At 41.7% G+C, this 27,747-nt stretch overlaps 1 protein-coding gene across 1 annotated transcript in view; it reads right to left on the bottom strand.

Moving 5' to 3' along the window:
- The window catches only part of schip1 (schwannomin interacting protein 1), a 279,659-nt gene that overhangs the window by 40,787 nt on the left and 211,125 nt on the right, over positions 1-27,747 (bottom strand). The window contains exon 9 of the mRNA XM_074679306.1: positions 9,235-10,014. Within this exon, the coding sequence (XP_074535407.1) occupies positions 9,235-10,014 (780 nt within the window). The remainder of the gene's footprint in view (positions 1-9,234; positions 10,015-27,747) is intronic.

Raw genomic sequence — 27,747 nt, 5'->3', positions numbered from 1 at the left:
GTAGTTTGTGCTCATGTTTTGCTTCTGCCTCTTCTTTTGTTCGTTTACAAGCTGACAAGGCCACTGCAAGACATAAGAATATCACAGGACTAGCTTGCTTCTCACTTTGACTCTTGGAACACTTGCTGTTGCTGTTTTGTTTACGTATTTCAGGAGTGGTTTTGGATTTGACTGCTACTGTGTTCCTCCTATGAAGAAGATATGTGAAGGCAATAGAAAACAAAAGGTATATAGAGCCAATACCAAGATGATCAGTTTGAGTTCTCTGAGCGCAGCCTGTTGTATGACTTTTGCTGCACTCTTAGGTGCAGAACATTCAAAACAGGTGTCTAGTAGTGCACAGCTTTGCTTATTTAAAACAGGAGTCAAACCCACATGCACTGCACTTTTGATGATATTCTTTTCTTTACCATAAATGGGATAAAAAAGTGGGATACCCACAGCAGCTCAATCTTGCTGGCATGAACCTACTCTCTGTTTAAGGATCACAAAGAAGTTGACAAAACAATATGCATGGACAGATGTGGAGCTAGATCTCAGCATATACGTTCATACTTAAACTTTAAAGTATTCTCTTGTTCCCCACAAACTCAAAAGACAACATGAGACAGCAGAGGAATGCAGTGCCCTGGGCTATAATTACATTTGGAGGCTTTTGCTTAACATTTAAACTCACTTTGAATCTGATTCCTGAACTTAGAGATAAATCAGGTTTTTAAAAAAAAGTGCAGACAAAAGTAAACCTCTACATATGTGATGATTTTCAGCTTTACCTGAGTTAAGTGCCCGACTTGCTGTGAGGAATCCAAGGTTAAGCTGAGATGAAAAGTACTCCACAGATAAGAAAAAAGAAAGAAAAAAAACATGTACCAGCGCTGGCAGACTGTCAGGAAACCATGTGAGGAAAAAAAGATATCCTTTGTCTCAGTGAGGTGAATGTGTGCACATGTGTGTGTGGACGAACAGGAGACAGAAAAATGCTTGACTCTAAAGAGGAGGTAGTGTGTGTGTGTGTGTGAGGAGAGTGTATGTGTGAGAGGGCCGGGCGTGTTTCAGCTGGTACACTCACACACAGTGGTAAAGCTTAGGGGGTTGAACCATACAGTGGTGTTTCAAAGAGCACTTTATCACCTGGATGAAGCCCTGCCCCTTTTTCAGATAAGCTCCTCCCACTTCACCCATGTATAACTGAGCATTAAGACTCAACTTTATCCCACTTTTTCATTTGCCAACACAAAAAATTTGACCCCAAAACCATCTCTCTGATCCCACTCATCACCCTCCACTACAAAAGCCACTCTGCTAAATTCAGTCTCCCCTTGTTGTGTTTCCTTGAGCAGAACCTAACTCCTAGTTTGACCACTCTACACTCATTGTTTGAACCTATTTACGTCCAACTCTACTCAAGGCCTCACCAAACCTACAATTTCTTCCCTCTGCTTCCCTTGCCCTCTCTTTCGCTCTTTCTATGCAGCTCGGTCACAGCGCCGGGTGAAGGTAGTAGTTAGGTTGTTAGTGGAGGGTGGCGGGTGCAGTTCAACTGCTGAACTCCAGTGTAATCACAGAGCTCAGGGTGGAGGGAAAGAAACCAGAAACCGAGAAACTACTCCAAGCTTCTGCTCTTTTCTCTAACCTCTCTTTGCTTCTTTCCCATCATTTTACTTTCCACACCTGAAAAATGATGCAGCTCTTGGCTCTATCATTCCTGGTATCACTTTCCTATCAGGTAGATGTTCACTGACCTGCTATTTCTTCTATAAGCTATAAACAGAGATGAAACCATGACATTTGTCCTATCAACACAGAGGCAAAAAAATATACAATCAAACTAATAACACAAAGTTGTGCCACATTTCAAGGGTCTGATGAACAGAGAATAGGTTATCCACAGTTATCCCACTATTATCCACCTGATTACCCAACTACCTGCTAAAGACATAAACAAATTGATACCACACTGCAACAAAAATTAAATCTAATCAAGTGTTTTTTTGTCTTATTTCAAGTAAAACATTCTTATTATACTCAATATGAGCCACATTCAACTAATCAGTCCAGAAAAATGTCTTGTTTCAAGTTGTTTAAAGACAAAAATAAGGTCTGAGTTTCTTGTAACAAGTAAAAAACAATCTGCCAATGTAATAAGAAAAATTTGCTGGGAAATTTGCTTCAAACTAGAATAATGTCTTAATACAAGTAACTCTTGTCTGTTCCATTGTCAGATTTTTGTAACTAGCTACAAGCATAGAGGTGAGCGTGGCTCATATTAAGTCCAAAAACACATTTTCTACTGAAGATAAGACAAAAACACTTGATAAGACTTCAGTTTTTTACAGTGCAACCATGATTTAGAGATAATTTTACAGATCTGAAAGTAAATGCTATTGAAGTTGCCCCTCAAACATTTAACTATTACATTCATTATTTCCTAAATCTAAAAGCCAGCCTGAGTGGGAACCTGATGTTTTTTGCCACAGGGTCAACAGGCAGAGGTGTAATGTATTCATGGTTTCAATATGTATGTGATCACTTTTGCAATATTGTAGCATAACAGCTGAAACAATTGATAGGGTGACTCCCAAAAACAGTGAGTTTAGTTTTAAACCTTTCCTACATGTCCCATAATGCAGTGTGATACAGTCTTTTGATTAAACTCCTTGCATAGTAGTTTTGGTAAGACTTTTGTATCATAGGAGGTTGTTCTATTAGACTCAGAGTTTATCCAGTGGTTTTCTTGGCCAACTAATGGTTAGCTCAGTGAGACATTGGGTCATTTCTCAATTAAATGATGACACTGAGCCCTAAATTGCAGTCCCAGACTAAGCAAGTGGTGTGTGAATGTCATTGCTAAGTACTGATGAGTGTTTTTATAAAAGCCTCTTCTACAGAAACACAGAGGATGTTCTTGAATGTTTACCTGAAAAGATAAACAGGTTCATATGTGCACTCATAAAGATGTCCACATATTCCTAAATTGCTGGACACATTCATATCATGAAGTCCTGTCTTTGGGACTAAAAGGAATGGCTGTGAATGAAAGGCTGTGACATGAGCCTGATGAGGCAGGGCGTGACATCAACAGCACACTGCATGCGCCACAGTGTAGTTTTTACATAATGATGAGCAATGCAACACAAATGACACTGACTAGGTTTATATAAATTCCAACTAACAGACTCTTAACTGTTCTCCTTCTTCAACCATGTCTGTTTTCATTCATCCTTTTAGTTGTTGCTCTTAACAGGCATGATATAAACATCCTCCCTCTGCCCGCTGCCTTGCAGAGGACTAGAGTGGGGTGAAATTTGTGCTGCTTGCAATGACAATTGCAGTACACACCTTGAACATTTCAGGAGTTTATGCATACATTAAACAAGCTACGAAGTACAGAAGCACCTATGTGTTAGAAAAACTTAAGGAGAAATATGTCTGCGCAGCTCTTTCGACTATTTTATGTATTGCAATGAATGTGCTGGGATCTCTATGGGCTTTTCCATGCCTTTGTTGAGAAACAGGACAGTGTATGAGTTGGAAACAGGGGAGAGGCAAGAATGACATGCAACAAAGAGGTGGGAGCAGGAGTCAAATCCATGAACAATCACTTTTGCAATTAACGCCCGTAGAAGTTTTTTCTAAATTCTATGAATATATGATACAATGCACTAAGATATTCATACTTCAGATGATAGATATGCGTGTGTGTGTGTGTCTGTGTCTGTGTGTGTGTGTGACCAGGTTTGTGTGTGTGTAAAATAGAGATAGCTTTACTGTGCTATCTAAGAGCAGGAGCAGTGCAGCAGGTCTCAGCAGAGGCCCTATCTTTATAAGCACAGTTTTGCCTTTAGGGTGTTTTTAAATTGTATGAGTAAGACTGGGTGTGTGCACTCTGAGATTGAAAAAGAAGGAGCCCCCGGGCATGGATTTAATACTTTTCCAATATGCAACAACACACAGGTGAATCTCTGGGTGAGTGTGGCAGCCATACATGCAAAATGACCCCATCTGTGCCTTTTTCAACTCAAGACTGGCTCTGGAGAATAATATTATTGTTTACCTTTCAGGGTGTGGAGCTAAATGGAGGCTTAGGGGTAGAGTTTCCCCCTGTGTGCTTGAGGTCCCAGTGGGCCCTTTGCTGCCACGCGACTCCAGGATTCATTAGAAACAAATTATGAACAGGTCAGCATGCCCCTCATCCACGAGAGTCCTCCTAAACTCCTCACACTTCCACTCCCACAGCTTGCAGGCAGATGCTGAGATTACAGCGACCAGAAACTGCACTCAAACTAAACACAGCTGCAAACCAGGATGGCTGGTTCATTAGTACAAAAATGACAGATCTTGCTGAAAGAGTGAAAGCATTTACAGTCAGCTGCCAAACGTTTTCTAGGTTGACAGAAGAAGCACAAAGAAACCAGTCATGGCATGATGAAAAAAAAAATCAACACAACTCCACCTGGTGTGTGTTTGAACCTGTTTGAAGGAAAACTCTGACATCAGGGTTAACTTTTAAAACAGAAAAGTAAAAAGTTTAGGGTGTAACTACCTGCAAACACAAAATTTGCTCAAAGAGCAGACTTTCATTACAACTCAAAGTTACAAAGATGATGCTCTGATTATTGACCTTTGATAAATGACATCATTGCCAGTCACTATTGTGTTTCTCTAACATCATGAGTGTATAATACTGTATAACACAGGAGTTGTCCTCTGCTTTGTTGCAGGATTTTCTCACACATTTATAATCATATGGCACAACTTTCTGGTCTCATCTCATATCTGATGCAGCAAAATTGATTGTACTAGTTAGTTGTCTATCACATCTACTGACCAGAAGATTAAATGTGAAAAAATAAAGTATGTAGAAGTACAAGTGGGGTTGAATTTAACTAGTTAGGCCCGATGAGTGGGGCGATAATAAACAGTCCTTGCAAATACTCCAAATACATTCTTTAGAAGGTTAGAAGGTCAGAAGGATCAACTCACTTCTGTAGCTTGACAGTAATTTTTGTGATGGAAATTTCTATTGTTTTTTTGCCCCTTTAATGACCGCCGTATACACCTCAAAAGTACTTATAGTTTAAATTGCATAGAAGCCAAATGCCAATACTCCTGGGATACTTCCACTGTAGAGTGACGTAAAAGTAGATAAGCAATGGTGCCTGATCAAGAGCATCAAGGTCAGCTTGAGGCACGGAGAGGCCTCTGAAGGCAGCATGGTCTTTGGAAGTTAACCCTTGGTGTGTTCAAGTCTACCAAAATAAATCTTGTTTGAAAACAACAAATCTAAAGGCACCTCAAAGTCATGCAGCACTGATTTATATAAGGGTAAAGAGAGCTGATTTTGGAAAAATGTTAAACAGCTCTTGAAAATGTAGCTACATTAACTTTTCAGGACCAACATATGCTCATGAACTAGGATTCAACCTTGTCCTTAACCAGACAGTGCAGAAGCGAAAACGGACTCCTGCCATGGAAACAGGGACAGGAGAACCAGAGTGAGGTCTCAGCGTATGTGGCTCTGAAGACTGTCTGGTTTACACATATCTGAAGCAATTTTAGGAAAGTGTGACTGTGTTGTGTACCGTCTTACTGGAGACCAGCCAAACTAGTCTCCAGGCACCATGAGAGCCACCACAACAGATTATTAGCTCTGAGCTCTGCTGTGTCCTGTCTCCTTTAAAGCACAGATGCTTTTGAAGCTCCACTGAAGCATGAATATCTCTGTCCCTCTGGACCTCAGCAACATCCCAGACAGACAGACCCCTCCATACATGAACACACGCATCATCCTGCTGGTGGGCCTCGTCTGAGTGGGTGTCTAAATATTTAACAACATCTTAAAAGCACCAGTCCTCCTCCCACTTTTCCTCCAGGGTGTCTATGAAGTCCTGAAAAATTCTGAAATAAATAACCCAGATGCTCCCTGACAGAGAAAGACACTGGGGTCATCTTGTGGGACTTTGTCTGCTCCAAAAAGGACACTTGACTGCTTTTGGGCTGTTGTTAGCAGGTTAGCAAAGGGTCAGTTATCATCATTTTTTGCATAGGGAAGACTTCAAGGAAACATGAAGGATTTCTTCAAATAACACTCTCAGACTTTAGAAGTCTGAGAGTGGACCCTGGTATCAAGTATCGGCCTCGATACAGCCATTTAAAGCTGGTTCAGGTATCGGTGGGAAAGGATCAGTCCAAACTTGACACTAAGGCTAAACTATGATTTAGTCTACAGCAGGGGTCACCAAAGCGGTGTCCAGGGGCACCTGGGCGCCTGCAAGAAGTACATAAGGTGCACACGAGACATGTTCCAAATAACAGCACTGGTCACAATAGAGCTACTTCCTACCATTGTCATTCATTAGTAATAATTGTGAAATAATTAACATTGACATGTGAGCAGTCTCTTCACATAGTATTACCGCTTCTACTATGATTAGTGTTATTGAAAAGTAATCTGTGTAATGTTGTTCAGGACATCCGTTTCAGACAAGTAGCCCTTCGTGCCACTCATTTCCCGTGAGGTAGCCCTCGGTCTCAGAAGGATTGGTGATCCCTGGTCTACAGGGTATAAAATTTACAGTTGAGTTGTCATTTCTTTAAGTTCTAAAGATTTGTTTTAATCAGACTGCTGTTATACATCTAAACAAAGTTTAAATAAATATCAACCTCTGTAATTCCATATGTACTCTTTTTATGTCTTTTGCTCAAAACATTACCAATCTTATCCCACAGTAGGCCATAAAGGTTATTACCTAACACTTGTACCGGATCAATATCGGTCGATAACAAAAGCCCAGGTATCGGTATCTGTATCTGTATCGGGACCAGAAAAGTTGGATCGGTGCATCTCTAGTCAGGACCACCAGCTGCCTTAAAACAGCTTAATTCCAAGCAAAACAATAATTAACATAAATTTCATTATTTAGATGATTAATTTTTAAAAAATTTCAATCTATGAGCTGCGTTTGTCCATACCTGGAAAATTTGTTATGATGAGAGGCAGTGCTGTATGATATGCTACAAGGTATAAAATAAAGAACACGGTGATTCAGTACAGTATGACATGACAGTATAGTGCAATATAATATGATACCTTACTGTGCAGTATGCCAAGCCATGCCACAATATGACAGTATAGTATAACACAATGTGATAGGGTACGATATGAGACAACACGATGCTATGCCACATGACACAACAAAACCCGCAACATCACGATATGATACCATACATCACAATAAAGCATGATACTATACTTCACAAGACAACATGCCCAGCCGTGCCACTCCATAGCAGGATTTAAAATATTTCAATATGATATACTACCACACTTTCCAGAAAACACAACATGACATGCCATATGACACACCAAGCCATAATGCAATATAGTAAAGTACATTATGACACTATAATTTACAGAACAAAACAACCGTTGGGCAATAGACTTTGAGAAAGACCTCCCTGACTGTGCCTCAACATTTTTTCTGTGATTTTATATGGCTGTGTGCTCTATGCTGAAATCTGTGGGACTGCCTGGTCTGACAACATGTATCCTACATAATACTTATGGACGAGCCTTTAATTAGTATCACTGTGAAAAATAGGGAAAAAGCACAAATCAGGAGTTCAGTTGAAGACTCCCACAGAAATCAGAAGTGTTTTATTGCATATTTCATAATGATTGATTACTATAATAACTGAAAATGATTGGTTGATTGACTGAACCACTGTAAAATGACACACTGATATGATCCACGTGTACAGTGAAACTAACATGATTGTACGAGTGGGATTGTCCAGGATGTGACCTTGTATATCTTGCTGCTTCTGGTGCTGCTCTTTTGCTCTCCACTCAGGTAGGATTACACAGCTAATACCTATTTCTTATCTACACAAGGCCATCGAAATCTGAGGGCATTTTTTTCCTCCTGAGGGTTTTCGTGTAGTTGAAAATGCAGTAAAAAACTGTAGTTCTTCATCACCGTCAGAGCTTAGCCTTTTATCCACTACCACCACTTTCTTCAAGTATGAGTGAGTTGATTGAGACGTTCATAACACTTGAGAAAAAGTGAATATTGTGTGTTTTTGTAAAGGATAGTGTCAGATCTTTTTTCTTTACCCAGGTCAATCATATCAAAGCCCACTGCCGAGGGAGAGGAGCGGAGACAGAGCACACTTTCTTTGACTAAAAGCAAGCCAAGAGGTGACCTTTCCGTTTAAAACGGACAGCAGGTAACGAACAATGACACATACAGACACGCGAGCCATATGACCCCAAACTGCCGGGTCCTCAAGATACCATCTCTTCATCCTTGCCCCCCTTCCTCCCTTCTTCCTTCCTCTCATCCCCCCACTCCTCCTGCTGCATTCCTGACATGCCTCAGGGAGACAGAGGGGGCCTCCAGGGCAGACAAACAAAGACACACAACACACACAGCACCCTCACAATGGCACTGGCTGCAGCCATTGTCCGTGTGCACTAAGGACAAAAAAGGTTTAGGTGCTTGCAAGCTAAAAAAGACCACCAATCCCCCCTTCCTCCTTTCTTTTCCTTAAAACACACATTTGCCCTCACTTGCACTGAGACGGGCTGCTGTAAACAATCTACCCAGCTCCTCCCTAAACATTTCTAAAGCTACACCCAAAAAGCCATAAACTCTGGCACAGACTGTGGCTCAAACTGAGTGATGTCATAAAATGGAAAATGAATCATAACAGCCTTCAGTGCTGGTGGAGCTGCTAGTGTGGAAAGAAAGGCCGGCTGGAGCTACTGGCAGAATGTCAATACAACACTGACCTCTTCTGGTGGAAACCTGACACAGCAACAACAAATGACATCTAGATTTTTGAGAATGAGGTTAAAAGCTTTATAAGGTCAGGGAACAAATCTCTTGTATAGCAGTCTCTTATCCAAAACCATTGAACGATTTAAACTGGAACGATCATTCTCTACCTCTTAAGACTTTCCAACCCCTCGTTTCATGAAGTGTTGGATTTTCAGATTGTCTTGTCACAACAACTTCTCAGACTTCTAAAGGTGGCTATGTCAAAGCTTGGCCAGATGGCTTAGTGCTACATTACCAGACTAATCCCTCTCTCTTACTCCAGATAACCTGACCTCATGCTTCTGACATGGATAACTGCTGGATTACTGATTCCACCAGAGTAAGACACTGATGTGAAACCTCTGACACACATAAGCAGAAAATCTCACATGTGAAATCCTGAGACACTTACTGAGGTGTAGTTGGTCTTGCCCATGTTGTGGTTCTGGTTGTGGTTGAGGTTCTGGTTCTCTTGCTCTCTGCACTGCAGCCCAGCCAGGTGTCTCTCCAAGGCTGCCCAGTCCATGGTGGGCAGAGGCTCCTCCTCTGCACATTCTTCCTCTTTATAACCCCCCATTCGTCCCCCAGTACCTCCACTGCCTCCTTCACCGCCTCCACCACCTCCAGTGCTGCGGCTCCCCCTGCCTTGACTGGAGCTGCGGTGGCTGAGTCTAGGAGTCCCTGTGCCCCCCTTTGGTGTACCAGGGGAGTGGAGCTGGTTGCTCCTGGGCAAAATCAGATTGCCGTTCTGTTTCAGTTCATCTGGGACGGCTGCGACTGAGGTTGCAGTGCGTCCAGTGGGAGCCGGAAGGGGCGGGACGGTCTTCACATCCTGGAATTCTTCAGCAAGGCTCCGACTGTTCATTCTCTTCCTGTAGCCTTCGCCCAGGCTGTCATCCCTTGTTCCACCTCCCCCGCTACCTTCCTCCTGACCAGCAGGCTGTGGAGAGGTGTAGTCCTCTCCGTACTCACTCTCCCACTCCTCTATCACCTTCTTTTTGTATTCTTGGTAGTCCTCATCTTCCTCATAGTCCTCTAGGGTGACCAGGTCCAGAGAGGGGGAGGATTTGTAGTCCTCCAAAGTGGCCAGGTCAAGAGAAGGGGAGCAAGGTGTGACCTTGTTGGAGTTGGACTCTGAGCTGGAGCGACTGGATACATCACTCCCCAGGTCCATGCCATCCTCCCGGTAATCCTGCAATGACAAAGAAAGAAAGTGAAGGAGTTAGAGACTCACAGAGACAAAACAGCAACAAATCACAAAAGTTGTCTCATGAATGTTTATTTAACAGACAGAAAGACAACAGAGCCAGATTTATCAGTTGACTCTGATTTACCTGAGTGATCGTGACAAGAAACAGGGACACAGAGATTGAAGCAGGAAGGGGAAGCAAAATATGAAAGGAGAATTTAAGGAAGTGTGTGAACTTTAACGAGTCATTCTTCTACTGTGGTTTGAGACTGGCAACCACAAAGCACTTCCTACCCTGCAGGAACTTCCTGTCTGCACAGATATTTGCAGTCACTATATCTTTTGGATGTAGCCCCTTCGTGCTGCTCCAAAGCTTCCTAGTGTTACAAGAGTAAGCTATCAGATTCTTTCCATTCCTCTGTCCTGGTGAATACATGTGTGTGGGCTTGTGCAATTCTTGACACACACACACACACACACACACACACACACACACACACACACACACACACACACACACACACACACACACACACACACAGCAAAGGAGGAGTCCATGTGGCTGAATGTGTCAGAATAAAATCCCACCACCCACTGCTACATCTGCACACCACCACAGGGACAAAACATGGTGTTATGAGGGGAGAGTGTGAGTGACACTGACATGTCAATGTGAAAACACAGCCCACTGTGTTCTGGACGGATGGGTGCAGAGCTGTTTTCTAACCTTGACTGCGATGCTCCCACAGTGCCCAAATCACCACCTGACTGATGAGTTCACAGCTACTGAAAACGTCCGTGTTGTTTACAGCCCCTCCACAAATCTCCACCTGACCCGAGCCTTCTCTTCACCAGTTATCAGTCCTTTTTCTTTTTTCCCTCCTCCACGGAAGTGCATTATCACAGTGCCTCACAACACTTTTAAAAGTTAATGAAAAGCAAGCAGCGGCAAAATTTCTCTCAGGGCAAAGTGAAATTAACGACACATTCCTACGTGATCCACATTATGAGCAGCTCTGGAAAATAATTAATTATGAAGATTGCTGATTACTGGTTAAGGCCATGAGGACTTATGGTAGTTTCTTTTTTTTCTCATGTGGGAGAAAGTGAAACACATTCAATTTAATCCTCATAACAATGTGCTCTTTGACTGTGCAAGACCACACCTGTGTAGAAAACCGGCTGTTGACGTCAAAGGACTGGATGCAGAAATTATCCATGTTGGGAAAAGCAAAATGACTCAGCACCTCGGTGGAGACTGGATATTCAGATTGCTGATGCTGTGCAGAGACATAAGCCACTTTAACGCTGAAGAATCTGCTTTTCTAAATAAAATCCTCGACAGTTTAAAGAGAAAAGCAACAAAGCCCCATTCTGTAAGGCTAAAGGTGACACACCTGGCTGCAAAAATGGCCACATTAAGCCCTGATACTTAAGCTAAGTGTCACGAGATAGTTGAAACAATGTTATTAAAAAGCCTTGGTTACATAATGCATTGCCACTGGGGTGCTGGGACCTCCATGGTCTGACTTGGAAGAGATGAATTTCAGTTTTATTTCACCTTCTCCTGAAATAGACCAGTGCAAGAATCCATGACTCTTGTTTTTCTTGCAGTCTAGACAGCCATAATGACATGTAAAATCCCATATTCACTTTCATGGGATAATTTTCAACAATCTGCAGGTTCCTGACGAAAAGAGAACTCGAGGAGCCCCCGTGGGTTAGCTAACGGGGGGGAGGATTTAAGGGCACATACCATTACCAGCCTACTTATGGCCTTGTACTCCACGTTAATCCGGCGTTTTAGAATAAAATAAGGCAAACCCTGTTTATGTGAGATCATAAGATGAACTAGTCTGTGTAAACCCTGGAAATGAAACATGTATGGATCCGGAAAGCTTACCGACGTGCTCATCTAACGCGCTGGATCACTGCACGGTCACCAGTCCCGGCGGTGTGTGAACCACCCTGTCATCTTGGCTTTGTCACCCTTCAAGTAGTGCTATTAAAACCCCCCGGATTCATGAACCGGGTGGGTTTTTCCCCCTCTCCAAAGTAAGGGTGACAGTTGCGTGGAAGCAGATAGAGCAGGTCCACGCAGTGATCTCGCGTTTTTAAAATCTCGGTCACCGATCCTCTCCTCAAAGCGATTTGTGCAGCCTCCAAAGCGACCGGCGCCTGGTTTGCCAGCTATTCTCGCGTCAATACATGAGGGTCACGTGAGCCCGATTAATATAATGTAATCATTTAAAGTGCCTGTGTATGAAAGACAGAGAGAGAGGTGAAAAGAGTGGGAGAAAGAGAGAGAGAGAGAGAGAGAGAGAGGAAGGCGCTGCAAGGCGGCAGGCTGGAGCGCTAAAGCTGATCCGCTGTGGGATTAACCGAAGCGCAGGCGAACAGGCAGGCGGGCAGACCATACAGACAGGATTTGGCCACAAAAAATACATGCAAATTGACAGCTGCACCGATCCCCACCCCGCAGCCGGATGGGTGTTTGGAGAGGAGGGGCGTTTAATTTATGTCAAAGAAAGAGTCCCCCCTCACAACTCTAGCTGTCGGTCTCTATTTTAGTGGACTGCAAGGGGACACAAGCGCATACGCCCAGTCTTTGCTTGCACCGAGCGCACTCCAAGTGTTACGTCTGTACGCGTGACAGTTGCATGATTACATCTGGCAACATAGAAGAATAAGTTAATGGAAGTGAGGAGGAGTGAGATTTCTTTAAAAAGGCATTTTAATGTTGTAAACATTTTGATAATACGCGTGCGTTTCCTTCAGTTCCTCATTGGCTACTCTTATGATGTAATGTTCCCAAAAAGTCCCACGAGGAACCTGATATCCCCCAGGCAACAGCGCTGACAGAAACGCCCAATATCACAGTATCACAGGATGGATGACACCCACTACAGCTGTGACCACACTGACCCCAGTCGAGCCACTATTATCGGTCAGAATTAAAGCCACCGGCTCGCACGAATAAAAAACCCACCCCTGGAGACGAGCTAAAAGTAGCCTGGACGGACACTAGAGCCATTTAAAGGAGCCAATACTCACTGTCATCATCTTTGTAGCCTCCCTGTCGCGTCTCAAGACATTGTAAAGTGTAAATCCCAGCTGTTAGACAACGGTGATGGTGCTGAGTGGTCTCACAGCAGGTTTATTCTAAGGGCGGATGGTGCTGGTGGTGCTGGTGGCGAGGCTGGCTTCGCAAGAGAAATTACAGAGAGCCGGCGCATGATTCAGACCAGTCATCGCCCTAAGTGCTTCAGTCTGTCGAGCCAAAAAGGAGTCTTGAATCCTGATAGAATAAATGGATGTCTTTCGATCCCAGTAGGTCAGCGCTGCTCCTCTGCTCTCCTCCCCACATACACACACTCACAGATGCCCAAACCAACAGTTCAGCCCGCGCTCCCTCGCTCCCACGTCAGCTGGAGAATAAACAGCCTCTGAGTAAAAGTGCGTCCTCTTATACAGTGGCTTTGCGCACGCTTTCACACCACCGAGACGGCCTTCGCTTTAAAAACCTCGAAACAAGACTTCAGACTGAGCGCTAAACAAGCGTGCTTCTGCTGCTCCCAGGCTGGCACAGGTCCAGTGTTTATAGCGGCTCTGCTCTCTGTCGCAGCCTGCAGATCTGAGGAGAAAGTGACGATGACAGAATCAACTCGAGCCCAACCTTCTGCACCCACTGACCTTGCAAATGGCCGAGAGAGAGGGAGAGGAGAGAAGAAGGGAGGAAACTATCTAGGTGAATTATTAAACATATTTCTAGTGTTCTGAATTTAGAATATCCCCAGACCTGCTAAAACCCCTCAGGGATCTCAAGGACCCTTAACCAGATGTACAATTTTGGCTTTCCAGATCTAAGGTTATGTCCCTGCAGCCAATTAAAATCCGAATAAATAGTCATTTAAATATGTACCCTTTAGGGTGTTTTTATGTCTTGATTCATTATAGTTGTGGAGCCCCAGCAGGCAGAAACGAGAGGCTAACACTTTTAAAGATAAACTCAATCTGGACATCACTTTTTACAAAAACATTCAGAGAAGCTATGACAAAGAGGAACTTCAAAAAAAAAAACAAACCAACACTTTCTCTCAGAATTGAAATAATGTTTTGGTAATTCCACAACAACATATTTGAACTTTAGGAATCTCCAACAGTTTACAAAGAAATCTCTGTTTCCTCTGCATCAACACCTTAAAAGACTGCAGACCCATTACATCCAACCTTATAGGAGAAGAAACACCCAGGGGAAAAGGCATCGCATAAGCCTACATGGCTCATTAAAAGCATTTAATAACAATAATTTAATACCACACCATTAAAATGTAGGTTAGATCAAAGCAAAAGGGACACCATTTAGGATTTTTGAATGAAAAATACGCCTGCATTAATGAATCACTGCAGATGAATATGAATGAAAACATTTTTTAAGCAGTGGCAGGCTTAATTTTACAGCCAGCACAACAGCATTGTATCACACAAATCTACAGATGGTGATAATTCCGTTGACATCGCATATGTTAGGTTAGCCAAGTATATTTGGTGTGAAATGCAGAAGAAATAGTGATTAATCTGTGTGAGTTGTGCTCAACTTTTGTGTGAGAGAAACTAGAAAAGAGACATTCGCTTACATTCATTTTCCTCTCTTTGTTTGTCTTTCTGATATCCTGATTTTACTTTTTTTGGGAGCAACATGACACTGCTATAGTTCCAGACTGAAAGGAGCCCCAAAAACAATCCAGAATGCAGGAAAAACATCTAAAATATAAAACCAAGTTTTAATTATCCTGTTATTTTAACTGCTACATAAAATGATAGCTCTTCGCGAGATGAGTGCATTAAAAATGTCAGTTTTGAGACATTTACGGACGGAATTAAGGATTTCTACAAAATATAAATGTGCAATAATGTGTATCATATACTGCTGTTTATATTATGATTAATAAAATCTTTCTAGCTCATGTTAAATCAACTCCTATTATGTCAACTAGCCTGAGATAATTTTAAGCCCTTACTGGGATCCCTATGGTCTATCAATGACCTCACAGTTCAACACAACTTCAGCCTTTAAATGTTGTAAAGCTTTATTTGCATCACGCATAAAGAAAAACAGGCTTTACAAAGGAAGAATATATACAGCACAGTGGTGCTGGTTTACAAGGCACTTGAAACTTAAAGTTGATTTGATCGATATTCCGTCAGCTGAAAATATGAGTTGATTGTTCAAACCCTTTTCCAAGTAACAATGCCAAACAGTGATCAGGCTACTCAGATGTAAGTCGTTGCTGATTAGTTAGCTAATTGTTGAATATCTTGGAAGTTTTGAAGGGTTTTTTAGACCAAAACTAAAAGTTGAAGAAGAACACACACACACACTCACATGCACACACACACACACACACAGATGGCAGCTGTGGTGTCAAAGCTGAAGAGGGGTTAACACCAACATGGCATGATAACTTCATGTTGCATTCTGTTTCTTCACTCAACAGCTGGTTATTTACATATTCCAAAGCGGAGATCACGTTAAGCACCAATGATGAACCGATCTCATCCACTGCTAGATTAAATGGTATTAAGCAGCTGTCTAACAAGCATTTTGATAAGAAACTTGATCTGCGTCTCATTTGGAGACACGTGTGGTACTTGAGTCATGCTGAATGATGAATCTCTTAGCAAGTCGCCATTTCCACGGCTCTGAACTTGGCCTCATGCAGACGACATTTGCGGTTGTTTGAAGAATGAGAGCTGTCTTTACAAATTGTGTGGTGATTGCGCAGTGGAAAACAAATGAGTAAATCCATGTAATAACAGAGAAGTACTTCAAAGACCCCCTGGCTGGGCCTGTCCTTACTTTACAGCAGGGACGGCACTAGCTTGGTTTTCCCCAAAGTGAAAACAGCAGGAGTCAAGCCCATTTGTGCCACGCTACTCCTCACTGCAGCCTTCAACTCTTATCAGCCCTTCCACTCCTCCCTCCTGCCCACTACCCCAAACATAATCAGTCAAAGTAAAGTGAAGTGAGAAGTTGAAGAGGTAACAGAATGCCTTTAAGGTGAATTAGCCTCTTTTTTAGAGTTTTTTTATCGGCATAAAAGTAGCAAATTAAAGTTCATTTGCACACCAGGAAATTAATATATCATTAACTTGCCAACAGGAGGCCATTGTTGTTTAGGTCAGTATTGCTTTCTTTGAAGTATCAGTTTCTCTTTAGCATCAAAGCCTCTAGAATCAGTTTCGACGTGGGTTCTTCCCCTTTGGTGGGTAGTTTCTGAAACAATAAAGCAACAACCAGCTTCAAGTGAGATGCTCCAGACAGAGATACCCATGATAAATCACATCAAAGCTCTGTGATCGATGTCTTCATCAAACCTGGGAGGGGAAGATGACTTTTCCTGTACTTTGATTGAGGCTGTGGTCAAAGAAAGTTCAATGTGAACGGTCGATCCCCTGTTTTTTGTTTTCTTCGCAGCTCTACCAAGACGCACATGTGGATGTGGTGTCTGTCAAACTGCCATTCAAAGGGATTTACCAATCGCCACGGGGGAGAAAGATGTGGAAAAACAGCCAGGTTTAGATGTACAGTATCTGGAAAATCTTTGCCCGATCAGCCTACCTAACAGTCCACCCGCAACAACTATCTGGCAGGAATCACTGAAGGCCTATTACTGACAGAGAGATAAGGCTGGAGAAAAGAATGCCCCTCAGATAATACCAAAAAGTCGGGGAACATCTTCCTCCGCTCACATCCGTCTCGCAGGCGTTTAAAAAGCAGGCAGCTCCTGACAGTCAGTGAGAAATTGAAACTGTCTCCGCCTTGTCAGGAACTCACAAACTCTAACGGAGAGACACCAAAAGTGACCTTGGAGGATTCTCCCTCTCACTTTTCCCCCACTCTCTCTCTCTTCCCAGGGACCGCTGGGAAAAGCTCACCTTGAAGTGAGACTCAGGCCGAACTAGACAACAGAAAATGAAGCATTGGAAACATGACTGTGCTACAAGGCCGGGCATGCAGATGGGAAATGTCCTGCTTGGTTATGAGAGACACCGGGCCACAAGAGGCCAGAAAATAGACTCAACAACGGCCTCCCTCACTATGTTTTGTCTTTCAGATAAAGAAGACGTAATTCCTGCTGTCATGAGAGAACTCCTTACACCTCACCACTATCATTTCAGATTTTCATTTTCATCCCTTCAAATGCTCTGTCCATGAAAAGGACTCCAGAGTTTCTTTGCTCACCACTTCCAGTCTTGAGCTGAGTAGTTCAGAATAAGAAAACCTGGGTGAGTGTCCATCTTGCTCCCGCTTTAGACTGGAAATAAGTTTGCTGTGTGACTGATGGGTTGCGTGACGCCATCATTGCATTCAGCCTAGCTGCATGTTAGCTGCGCATCAGCAGAGTGTTGGCTGTACAAGTCAGCCTTATCACTCTTGTAAGTTTTACCCTAAATAAGACTTGATAAATGTTTTCATTCTTAACAAGAGCGGGAAAAGCCTGATAGCTTCTGTAAATTTCCATTTTAAAAATATCACTCAAATATACAAAAAAAAGTAATTCTTCACCTAACAGTTTTTTTGGGGGGAAAAAGTTGCTCTTAAATCAAACAATCTCTGATGTGAAGACAAAATACTTGAAGGAAGACATCCTGTTAACTTAATACTTTTTGATTGGTTAAGGTTTGTTCTGTGATCGTATGCTTTTTAGAATTACAACAGTTTCGGTGGTTGGTCTTTTCAGGAATAGATACATTAAAAATGGGTGCTTAACTTACAAAACATCGGCTGAGCCAAGAGAGGGGGAGACAGGTAGAGACAGTAAGGGAAGATTGCACAAGATGAAAAATTATCTTTAATGTGATGTGCGAAAACTTTCTCTCTTTTTTTCCAGTTTAAAAAAGTTAGCAGAGAGCTCCAAGAAAGAGCTGTGCAAGTAACTTAATTCAACCACTAACTATACTCAGCAAAACTTCAGGATAAATGCATTATATGAAAAACTATATTTTCCATGTCTTTTACATGAATTAATCTGGCTAACACAACACAAAACAGCCCTCAGCAGCTCTGAGTGTACTTTTTTGGTAATATGCGTGCCAAAATAAATAATTCTGTCATCACTCAGCACAGATTGAGTCTGAAGAAGGGTTTATTATGGGTGGAGTGATGCAACATTTTATTTCTAAAGTGTGCCCCATCTTGTCTCCCAATTTTCCCATCTCCTGTAGATTTTCTGTTCCTCTCGAGAGAAACCCAAGCACTCACAAATAGCCAGGATTACCTCTCCGAAATCACCATCCTTATAACTGCAGCTCTCCTGCAAAGTTTCTCTGACATAACCCTGAAGTATTTGATGCTCAGGGCCACCACTCTGTCACATTTTGGTCTGTTCACTGCTGCATGATTCCTCCTTGATTGTACACCTGAACTATCTTCCTCATCTATTTCTGAGAGTCACAACCTTGGAGACTTTGAGTAAGAGCTCAACAGCTGTGAGTGTGTCATCATCTCCAACCAGAGTGGGCCTTATCTTTGTAGGCGGATAAGTAGCTGCAATGCTTAACCGATTATCACTGACTTAACAACATAACAGTCAAGGAAAGTACCCACTGCAAATCATCTCATCTGCTTTTCTAAATTTCTGAAGGGGACATCCATATTTGATAGGCTGAAATTTCTGGGAACGCTGAACTCTTTAAACAGATTACAGGAACAAATGAAAGGAAGTCTTGTCCCAGATATTCGTTTTGCTATCCGAATAATTGCTGGCCCCTTCAGAAGCCAAAATTTTCCCCAGAGGCTTAATTGTCATTAAATAACAGCCTGTGGTTTTGGAGATTGCTGAGATGCTCTCCATCTATTTTTCATCAAAGAAGAAAGCAAATTGAAGAGGTTTTTTTTCTCTTATTCAACAAGTGGTTTTTTAGAGATACAAGTATCTTGTTAAGCCCCCTGGCCTTACCAATTCATCCTGGCAAAAGCAAATAATGCCATGGGGGAATCCTCTCAGTGTTTTTGTTATACCTGAATGATATCCTTATTCTGTCAAAACCAAAACAGAGGCACGTAAGGTGCCTCACATCTGTGCTACAGAAGCTTTTGGTACCATAGCACTACCAACAATAAACTATTCCAATTATTTAGGTATGATACAATACAACAAAAAGCAGCTGGATATAAAAGGATAGGTTACAGTTGGATTCAACTGGTTAAAACACAACACTATATAATAAGATGCAATATGATACAGTGAGGTACAGTACAGTGAAAACTAAAAGGATACAGAACAAGAATTTTTTATTATACCATAAAATAGTTTGTTCGTTTTCTTGTAATTTTTTTGTCTCTTTTTCGTAATCTTTGTATTTGGAGTGGATCATTACTTTGTATGGCTCATTTGTTGGTCATGAACACCAAACTTTTTGTGGCTTCAGCGATATTTTTACTACTTTTTCTCCTGTTTTTGTCTGGAGATCCTACATGTAACCATGGCTGCATTGTTTACATGTGAACTCAGCTGTTAGCAGCCTGTAGCATGTCAATGCTAACTGGTGCAAGGCCTGATGTCTTTCCACAAGGTGAGGAGAAGGAGGTTTGGACGACGTGCTGCTTCTCAGGTGTGAGCTAAGAAGTGACGACATGGACCTGTCCTTCCATCCATCGTTGTTGGGAACACAAGATCTATCTCCAATAAGATGGACGAGCTAGCTGTGCTAACCCAGCAACAGAGTGGATACCAGAAGGCAGAGTAGCATCATGCTATTCACAGACATGGCTAATAGAGCTAACATCGGACACCGACGCCACATTGGAAGAGCTTCACCTGCTGTGAGCAGACAGGATCTAGGAGACAGAGATGGAGCATGACTTGAGAAGCTCAGTCCTGGACCCTGTGGAGGTGGAGGCTGGCTGAACTGGAGAATGATGAACAAGCTGTCATCATCTATTTTCTAATGGACCTTTTTGCACTTTCTACACACTTTCCTACTTTTGTTTTCTTGATTGCTGCTGTGACTTCAATTTCATTGTACTTGTTACACCAAAAATGAAGTTCTATTCTATTCTATTCTATTCTATTCTATTCTATTCTGTATGATATGATACAGTAAGGGAGGATATGATAGAATATGTTATGCTAAGATTTGTGCTATATAAAACAGTACAGTATCTTACAATCTGTATAATATATGATACAATATAGTGCGATGAGATATGACACATTAAAACTTGAAATGAAGGATAAAAAAATAAATAAAAACAAAACAAGTCAAACAACAACCCAAATTTGTTAAAGAGGCACAAAGAGTGTGATTAACCTGATATTTGTCTGATATATATTTCTGTAGGCTGTAAACTACCAACCTGACATGGGCACGCACCTCATGTGCTGCTACATGTACACAAAATGCTTCAGCACATGCTGTGTCTTGAGACCGCAGCAGGATGCAGGCTGTGCAATGATGAATAGAGATGTCAGGCAACCACAATAGAGGCTGGATCCTTAACTGGCCCTCTGACCTGTCGATCTAAATAGAAAGGATGGCCGAACCATTGTGACTGGTCATCAATCTCCTCCCTATACACCATGATGATTTACTCTATTCAAATGCATGAATGCAGAGCTGCGAAGTAAAAGATATGTGTTTGACTGTGTGTGTGTGTGTGTGTGTGTGCCTTTGTGTCTGGGTGATCTTTATTTCCAAGGCAAATGTATGCATGCATGTGTGCAATAATCAACACGTGAATGCACGCTTGAATCTTACATACGTTAATGTGCATGGGTGCATAATTGTGCACTGCTGTATCATGTTTTTCCAATTATGTTTACACAGTCAGTCAAACCTCAGCGCCTGTATTGGATTGCAAAGTTAATACCTGGCTGTAACATATTGATCTTTCCTTCTATACTGTATATCCCGCTAACAATTTCACTTGCTAACGAAGTGTGAAATGAATTGTGAGAGCAACATCTTGTCCAATGTATATACAAGCTCTCTCAGCTATTAGATTCATTTATATGGGAAGCACGTTGAGTTCCAGCCTGCAGTACAGTGAATGCAGTGTAGAGATTTAAGCTCATTGAAGTTAGTCATGGATTTACCAAATTTGTTTAATCTGGCTTGGTTTATAGAGGCTAATTTGATCATTTCGTGGAAGAAAACACAATGGTGAGCTTATTACTCATCTTTAAGCTTTACATTTAAAATTGGAATTACAGAAAAGACTTGGAAATGTACATATGGTCAGGACTGTAAAGATATTAGGCTGAAAACAAACAGAGATGATTGTGATGAAGGGGGAGTCAACAGTACAACAAAGGGGGAGGAGGAAGAGTATTACATTGATGAAGAAGTTGGAGAAAATGAAAGCATTGCTAATGATAATGTTGAGAAGCACTACAGAAATCAGAGTGATGATGGCCACGCTTGTGCTGATTAAAATGATAGTTTCTAGCACAGCAGTTAAGAAGAAGGGGATGATTACAATGACAAGCATGATTAATCAAAACCATTTCATCGTGGATACATCTGCTCGCATATGGCTGGCAAAATGATGGAGAAACATTTTTGTTAGAGAAGAGAAAACTTTGAGGAAAAATGCCCTTTCCAATCAGAGATCTTCTGGCTGTGGAAAGGCCAAATTCAGAACAAACTCCCCAGAGAGACAGGAACCAGAGGAGTCCGAGAAAGTCAGCCAAGTCGTTAATGAAGTTATGACCAGAGTCACCGCTGTGGAAGGAGATCTTAATCATCTGCGAGAGTGGAGGGCTGAGACCTATACTCCAGACCCATTTGGTCCCTGGCACACTAATGCTAATTAGAGGAAAAGAAGGGAAGGTTTGTAATCTGTTCAATTAGCCCAGCCTGGAAAGGCGTCCTGCGGGGCTCAGGAGAGATTCTAGCTTAGGACAATTTGCTGTTAGTGCTGTGTGTGAGACTCTAATCTTGGTGCAGATGCCGCTTTGTACCATTTTGCTGGGATGGGAGTTATTTTGCAGCAAGTATGTAAAGTTATTAGATAAAAGGAATCTCAAGCAAAGGATCAGAAGGTTTCATTTCTATCATTGCACTTCTTTTACAAAGTGGATGAAGCTAAGGTCAGACTTTTTTTTCCTTGACTCTCACTTCTCTTTACATTTCCCTACACCCTATTACCCTCTCCTCTGGCTCTTTCTGCAACGCGGCAGAAAGCATCCAGGGTGGTTAAGGAGTCAAATATAGAGACGGCGACTCTGTGAGTGTGTCAGGTCTGCCTTGTGTCCTCCCCATTTGTTTTGGTGCCCTGTCAGCAGTACAGCCGGGCAGAGATATGCATCCACCCTGGCTGGAACTCAGCTCCGCTTCGTGCAGTGCGCAGATGTCCACACAATTTACTGCCCACACCAAATTGGATCACTTCTCCAGTGTTTTGTGCAGGCTTCGCACCTGCTGTTTTCCACCTTCTCTCGTAAACGCCCAAATATTCAGAGATTGGGGGAAAAAGAGAAGAGAGGTGTCGCGATAGCTGGGTTAGGGAGCAAATCAAGACCAGGATCTAAAGAGGAGCTGTGAAATAGGACACAGAAGTCTGAAGCCCGGCCTCTACACAGCCCTTCATGATGTACAGCTCGCACAGTTTGATCTCAGATGCTTCTGTGATATCTGTCAGATCACCATTATGTCGCCGAGGTTAAGCACAATCTGACATCTGATCAGCTGTGATGTGACGGAGTGACAGCTCCATTTCATAGATGAGTTGCTGGTGTGTAGATCATTACAGTAATAGTAGAAAAAAGTAGTGCGTGTGTGTGTGTCAATGTTTCCAAGGAAGCTTTTGTGTGTGTGCACCCTGAGGGGACCTGGCAGGTGGTAGCACACTGTCTAGATCAATTATTGATCCAGCCTGGACTACAAGGTGTGAGATACTACTGCATCACACTGAGACGTGGCCTCATAACTCATCATCACGGGTATGGCAGGAGGAGAAACTCCAGCAGCAGCAGGATACCTGCACAGAATCTAACAGAAAGCAATGCCAAAATCTTACAGATCTCAAAAACTTTTGAAATAATAATCTACTGTAGCCAAAATATCATATGACTCAAGCACTAAAAGAGGCTTCAAACCAGCTTGAAACACCTTTCTTAAAAACATACAGTTTTGGTGTGGGTCTCTTTTAATCCAAGTGAGCTCCTTCTGACTCTGCCCCTCTCTTCTTTGTGATGAACAAACTTTCGCAGATTTGAAGGTGTGCAACGGCTTACATCATGTGCTTATCTACTTTTAAATATGTAAGAAAGTGACAGGTATTGGACTTAGATTACAACAGGTAATGTAATGTGAGCAATAACTTTGTAATAACACCCAAGTACGTGTAAACGAGGGATCTCCACATCTGCTCCTCCTCCTTTGAGTGAATACATGACAGACTTTCTTAAAGGGCAGCTCTGAAGACTGTATGTCAAGGGTGAAGGCTGAACTATAAGAGGAGGGTAGGTACTAAGAAAAAAAATACAACTACACCTAAAATAATCTGAACTATCCCTTTAATCAGTGAAGAGGACACAGAACTTGACTTGTGTTTGAATCATTTATCTCTTCTACAATTAACTTGCTGTTGGCCAACTTTGTCTTTAATCTTGTTACTGGGTTTTATGGGTTGATACTCCTTCATGTTGACATTATGGTTAAAGAAAATTACTATTAGTTTCCAAGCTGACCCACACACATAGGTGAGGAAGCTTCTCTATTTCTCAAACCTGAACCCTGCAGGATTTCCTGCTATAATGCCCCTTTTATCATCCTCTGTAGTGGAGCATACTTGTTAGAGACTGTAAAAATGTCTCTATCCTTGGACAGGTTGGTTTTATTTTCTCTTATCTTTAAGTCACAGTAATCAAAAGTATTTTTTAGTTTGGGGATATCAGTGCTGTTTCAATTCCTCCAGCTAATTGCTTTTCTAATTGTTTTCACAGTGACCAAAAACATGCAAATCAAAAATAATTAGCTGCAGTCTAATAGTTTGAACTGACTCATTTACAGTCAACTGTGCTCTTTCTTTAATACACACAGATTTTCCACTCCAATAATAGCTTTGTTGCCTTTGAAAAAGGAAAACATTTACCTGAAGTAGTTTGTTCTGAAAGTCATCCACCTCCAGCAAAATTCAACTCTTTTAAGACATATTTTTTATTTTAAGGATTTAAAATGACAATCTTTTTTTTAGTTTCTCAGTCTATTACACAGTGTGTCTGGATGAAATAATGCTCAGCAGGTATTTGATGCAGAGAGGAGGGATCTTGTCTTACTCTGAGAGGTTGCTACAATGTTTTCAAATTAAGAAATTAATCAAGAATAGGGTTGTTAAGGGGTGGAAATTTCTGGTAAATTTCAGGAAAGATACCTTGTAGTTTTTTTATTGATTTTATTTTTATTTTATTTATTTATTTATTTATTTATTTATTTATTTATTTATTTATTTATTTATTTTTTGAATTTTTAGCTTTGGGATATTGGTAATTTTCTGGGTTTGGATGCTGTTGTATGAAAAAATATTTTTTTCTAAATTTTTTTAGGAAGTTTGGTTTCGGATTTTTATCGAAATTTTAGCAACTCAATGAGGTATCCAAATAAAGATCTTGGCTGAAACAACATGATTAAATGCCAATCCAAGTGTGTACCAACAATTCCAAGCACATTTGATCATCACCAATCAAAAATACAATAAGGTCCAGGTGCCAGCTAATAATAAGCATGACCATCATTGACATTTTTGAATGGGACTTTTTCAGAGGTGCTGGGGGACATATGGAATATGTCTACTCTTCTTTTATTTTTCACTGTTTATGGTTTTTGTGTGGAAAAAAAACAATTAAGTTCTACAGCTCTAAAACTAATTAGCGTCATATATAAATGTTGTATCAAACATATTTGCATGAATGTTTGCTCATGAAAAATATCTATACTTATTTTTATGACAGTCTCAGTTTGGGAAAATTCCTCAAATTTCCAGAAAATCCAATTTCAACGTAATTTATGAATTTTAACTTAGACACATTTTCATGTATGTTTACTTATGACAAACCTAAATGTTTCATATTTATTAAAATAGAACAGTCAGGCTTTGGAACACCTTTGTAGTAAATGACCTTTCAAAATGTCTGATCTTATTCTTTTTTGTTAAATTATTCCCTATATAATAAGATTAAGTTCTTTGCTTCTCTGGTGATTCTGTGCCTGCAAATTGAAATGGTCTTATTTGGAGTTTTGTACCATCAATATTCCTTTAAGTAAAGAAAATGCAACTGACTCCATCTCTGTGTAATCTTACTGCATCATTTCACACTCTCAGTACGGTGCAGATAGCAGACACATTAGAACACTTGCTTAATGATGAAGTTATTGAGAAGACAGTGGAGGAAATGAGATCAGATTACAGCAGTTTAAACCATAATAGCCTTCCTTTTCAAGTGGATTATATTACACAACAGTGATGATTAGGGCTAATCCATGACCAGAGAGCATGGGTAATGAAAGAATCGGTGAATAGATTGACAGTGGTTTTGAATCTGGGGCTAATGTTGGTTCATGAAAACCATTGCGTAAACATCTGGTTTAACAGCATTTGTTTTGTCATCTCAACTAACAGGTAAGTGGATTAGTTATGAAGATAATCAAAGATTATTTGTGTAAGATCCAACCAGGAATAATCTTGAGCTACAGCTGTATGCAGCTTAAAAAGAAAGTCAATGACTTGCACCTGCAGAAAAGCTTCTGTCTAAAGGTTTGAACATTTTCTCAAGTGAAAAGTCATAATGTATAAAAGGCAATCCAGCTTAAGCCATCGAGGGAGATATAATGGCAACCAGCCACTCCTGCAGAGATGCATGCTCTGTCAGAGGCAGAGCCAAAGCTGCTGGAACTGAAGAGGAAGGATGTCACCTCAGCCACTTTGGCTCAGAAAATACCTGGAGGGGGGGCCATCTCACCTCCATCATGATGAGCACCCGGCTCTCACAGCCACTCAGAGAAACACTTCTCTGTCTTTTTTTTCTTTCTTTCCCGTCTCCTCTATTCTTCTCTCTTTCTACTCTTTTGTATTCTGCATTCACTGTCTCCCTCCATCTCTCCCCACAAGGCTCTATGTGCCATCTTTATGCTACATCAGAGCTGCTGCTGGGGAGGCTGAGAGGGTAAATAGGCATGAGGGCATAGAGCCTAGAGATATGGAGAGGAAGGAGGGGGTATCATCAGCAGAATATGGAGAAAAAGCACCCTGACAGAAGGAATCAGACAGCAAATGGACCTTGCAATAGAGTGTGTTGAATCATTCAAAACTAAAAAACAGGGTAGCACATCAGTAAAGATGCTTATAGGTGAACGTAGTGTGTGTGTTTGTGTGCGACTTGTAATGCGAGCCAGCCTAGGAAAATAACTGAAAGTAATGTGAAACATGCACTTAAATACATCCTGATTGTTAGACTTTGCAGGAAATAAAACAAGTCAGTGGGAGTTCATGAGAGCGGTGTCTGCACAATGTCAAATGGCTGGAGGAGAAAGTCTGCAAACTGTGTGTTCATTTGCATTGAATATCGCTTGTTCATCAGTAAATAAACAGAATTATGGCCCATATTTGTGTTATGTAGGAGGGTGAGATGAGGTAGGAGGTAAAGAGGGCTGTGTAAGTTTTATGTAAACATGCTGCATTTTTAATGGACTCTAACGTCCTTAGCAGCCCCCCCTGTGTGGAGTGGAAGAGATGGAGGTAAGGGAGGATGTGGGAGGCTTTCAAACCACTTTGCTCCTTTCAGTCCGTCAATTCTGCCCTGCTTCCCCCATCCTACCGCTCTCCTCATCTTCCCATCTTCTTTCACCTAAGGTCTACTCATGCATGTTATCACTGAGCTGGCAGCAGTGGGAGGCTACACAGGAATTCTTATGCCCCGAAATGCTCCCCTGGTGCCATCCAACCCTCCAACCACTCCATCTCCATTTTTACTGCCATCGCTCCACAGCTGTCCCACTTGCTCACTACTGTTCCCGTTACACCATTATCAGTCACCCTGCTTCCAATGTGCACGTGCCATGACTGATGATTTCCGCTCTTCTCCTTTTCCTCTCTTCTTTCCCTCTTCCCTTCTTCATGTGTTTTCTGTGAGCTGGTAAAACTCTCTGATAAGCAGTGTGGACCTCAAACAGGTGTGACAGGTTTTGGGTTTCTCCCAAGACCATCTGCCAAAATGCTGCGACCAATCCTGCCCTCCTCACCTGCTGCTTATAGGCTTCATTAAATGCCCCACAGTCACCCTGCCACTATGACTCACACCAGATATTTGTGTGTGTGTGTGTGTGTGTGTGTGGATGCCAGTCACCCAGTGATTGCACAGTGATGATGATGACGACTACCCTGCACTGCCAGTTTAAGGCCTTGGCCTTCAGGGAAATAACCATGACCTGCTAAGAGCTAACATGTCATCCAAAGACACACTGATGAATGATCAAGTGTCTGCCTGCGTATGAGGAGGAGGAGGTCTTTAAATATGTTTTCTCCAGTGCATTTTTCATTCTCATACCTACAGCACAGTCATATTAAAGGGTTTTTGTAAATCTAACCACGTGAATGATCATTCTCGCGACAAGTCATGTTACTTCTTTCAGACTTCTTTTACAGCAGCTGCACAGAAATTTTTTTTCCATCAACTTGTTTGAAGGTTCATTTTCAGAAATAAAAAGAGACTTCCTTGGAAAAATACATAA

The sequence above is a fragment of the Halichoeres trimaculatus genome, unplaced genomic scaffold (assembly GCF_033239565.1).
Source record: "Halichoeres trimaculatus isolate MK-OKI-2021-1 unplaced genomic scaffold, fHalTri1.1 fHalTri1_scaffold_9, whole genome shotgun sequence".
Lineage (NCBI taxonomy): Eukaryota > Metazoa > Chordata > Actinopteri > Labriformes > Labridae > Halichoeres > Halichoeres trimaculatus.
The sequence above is the reverse complement of the archived record's forward strand: the minus strand, read 5'-3'. Positions and strand labels throughout refer to the sequence as shown.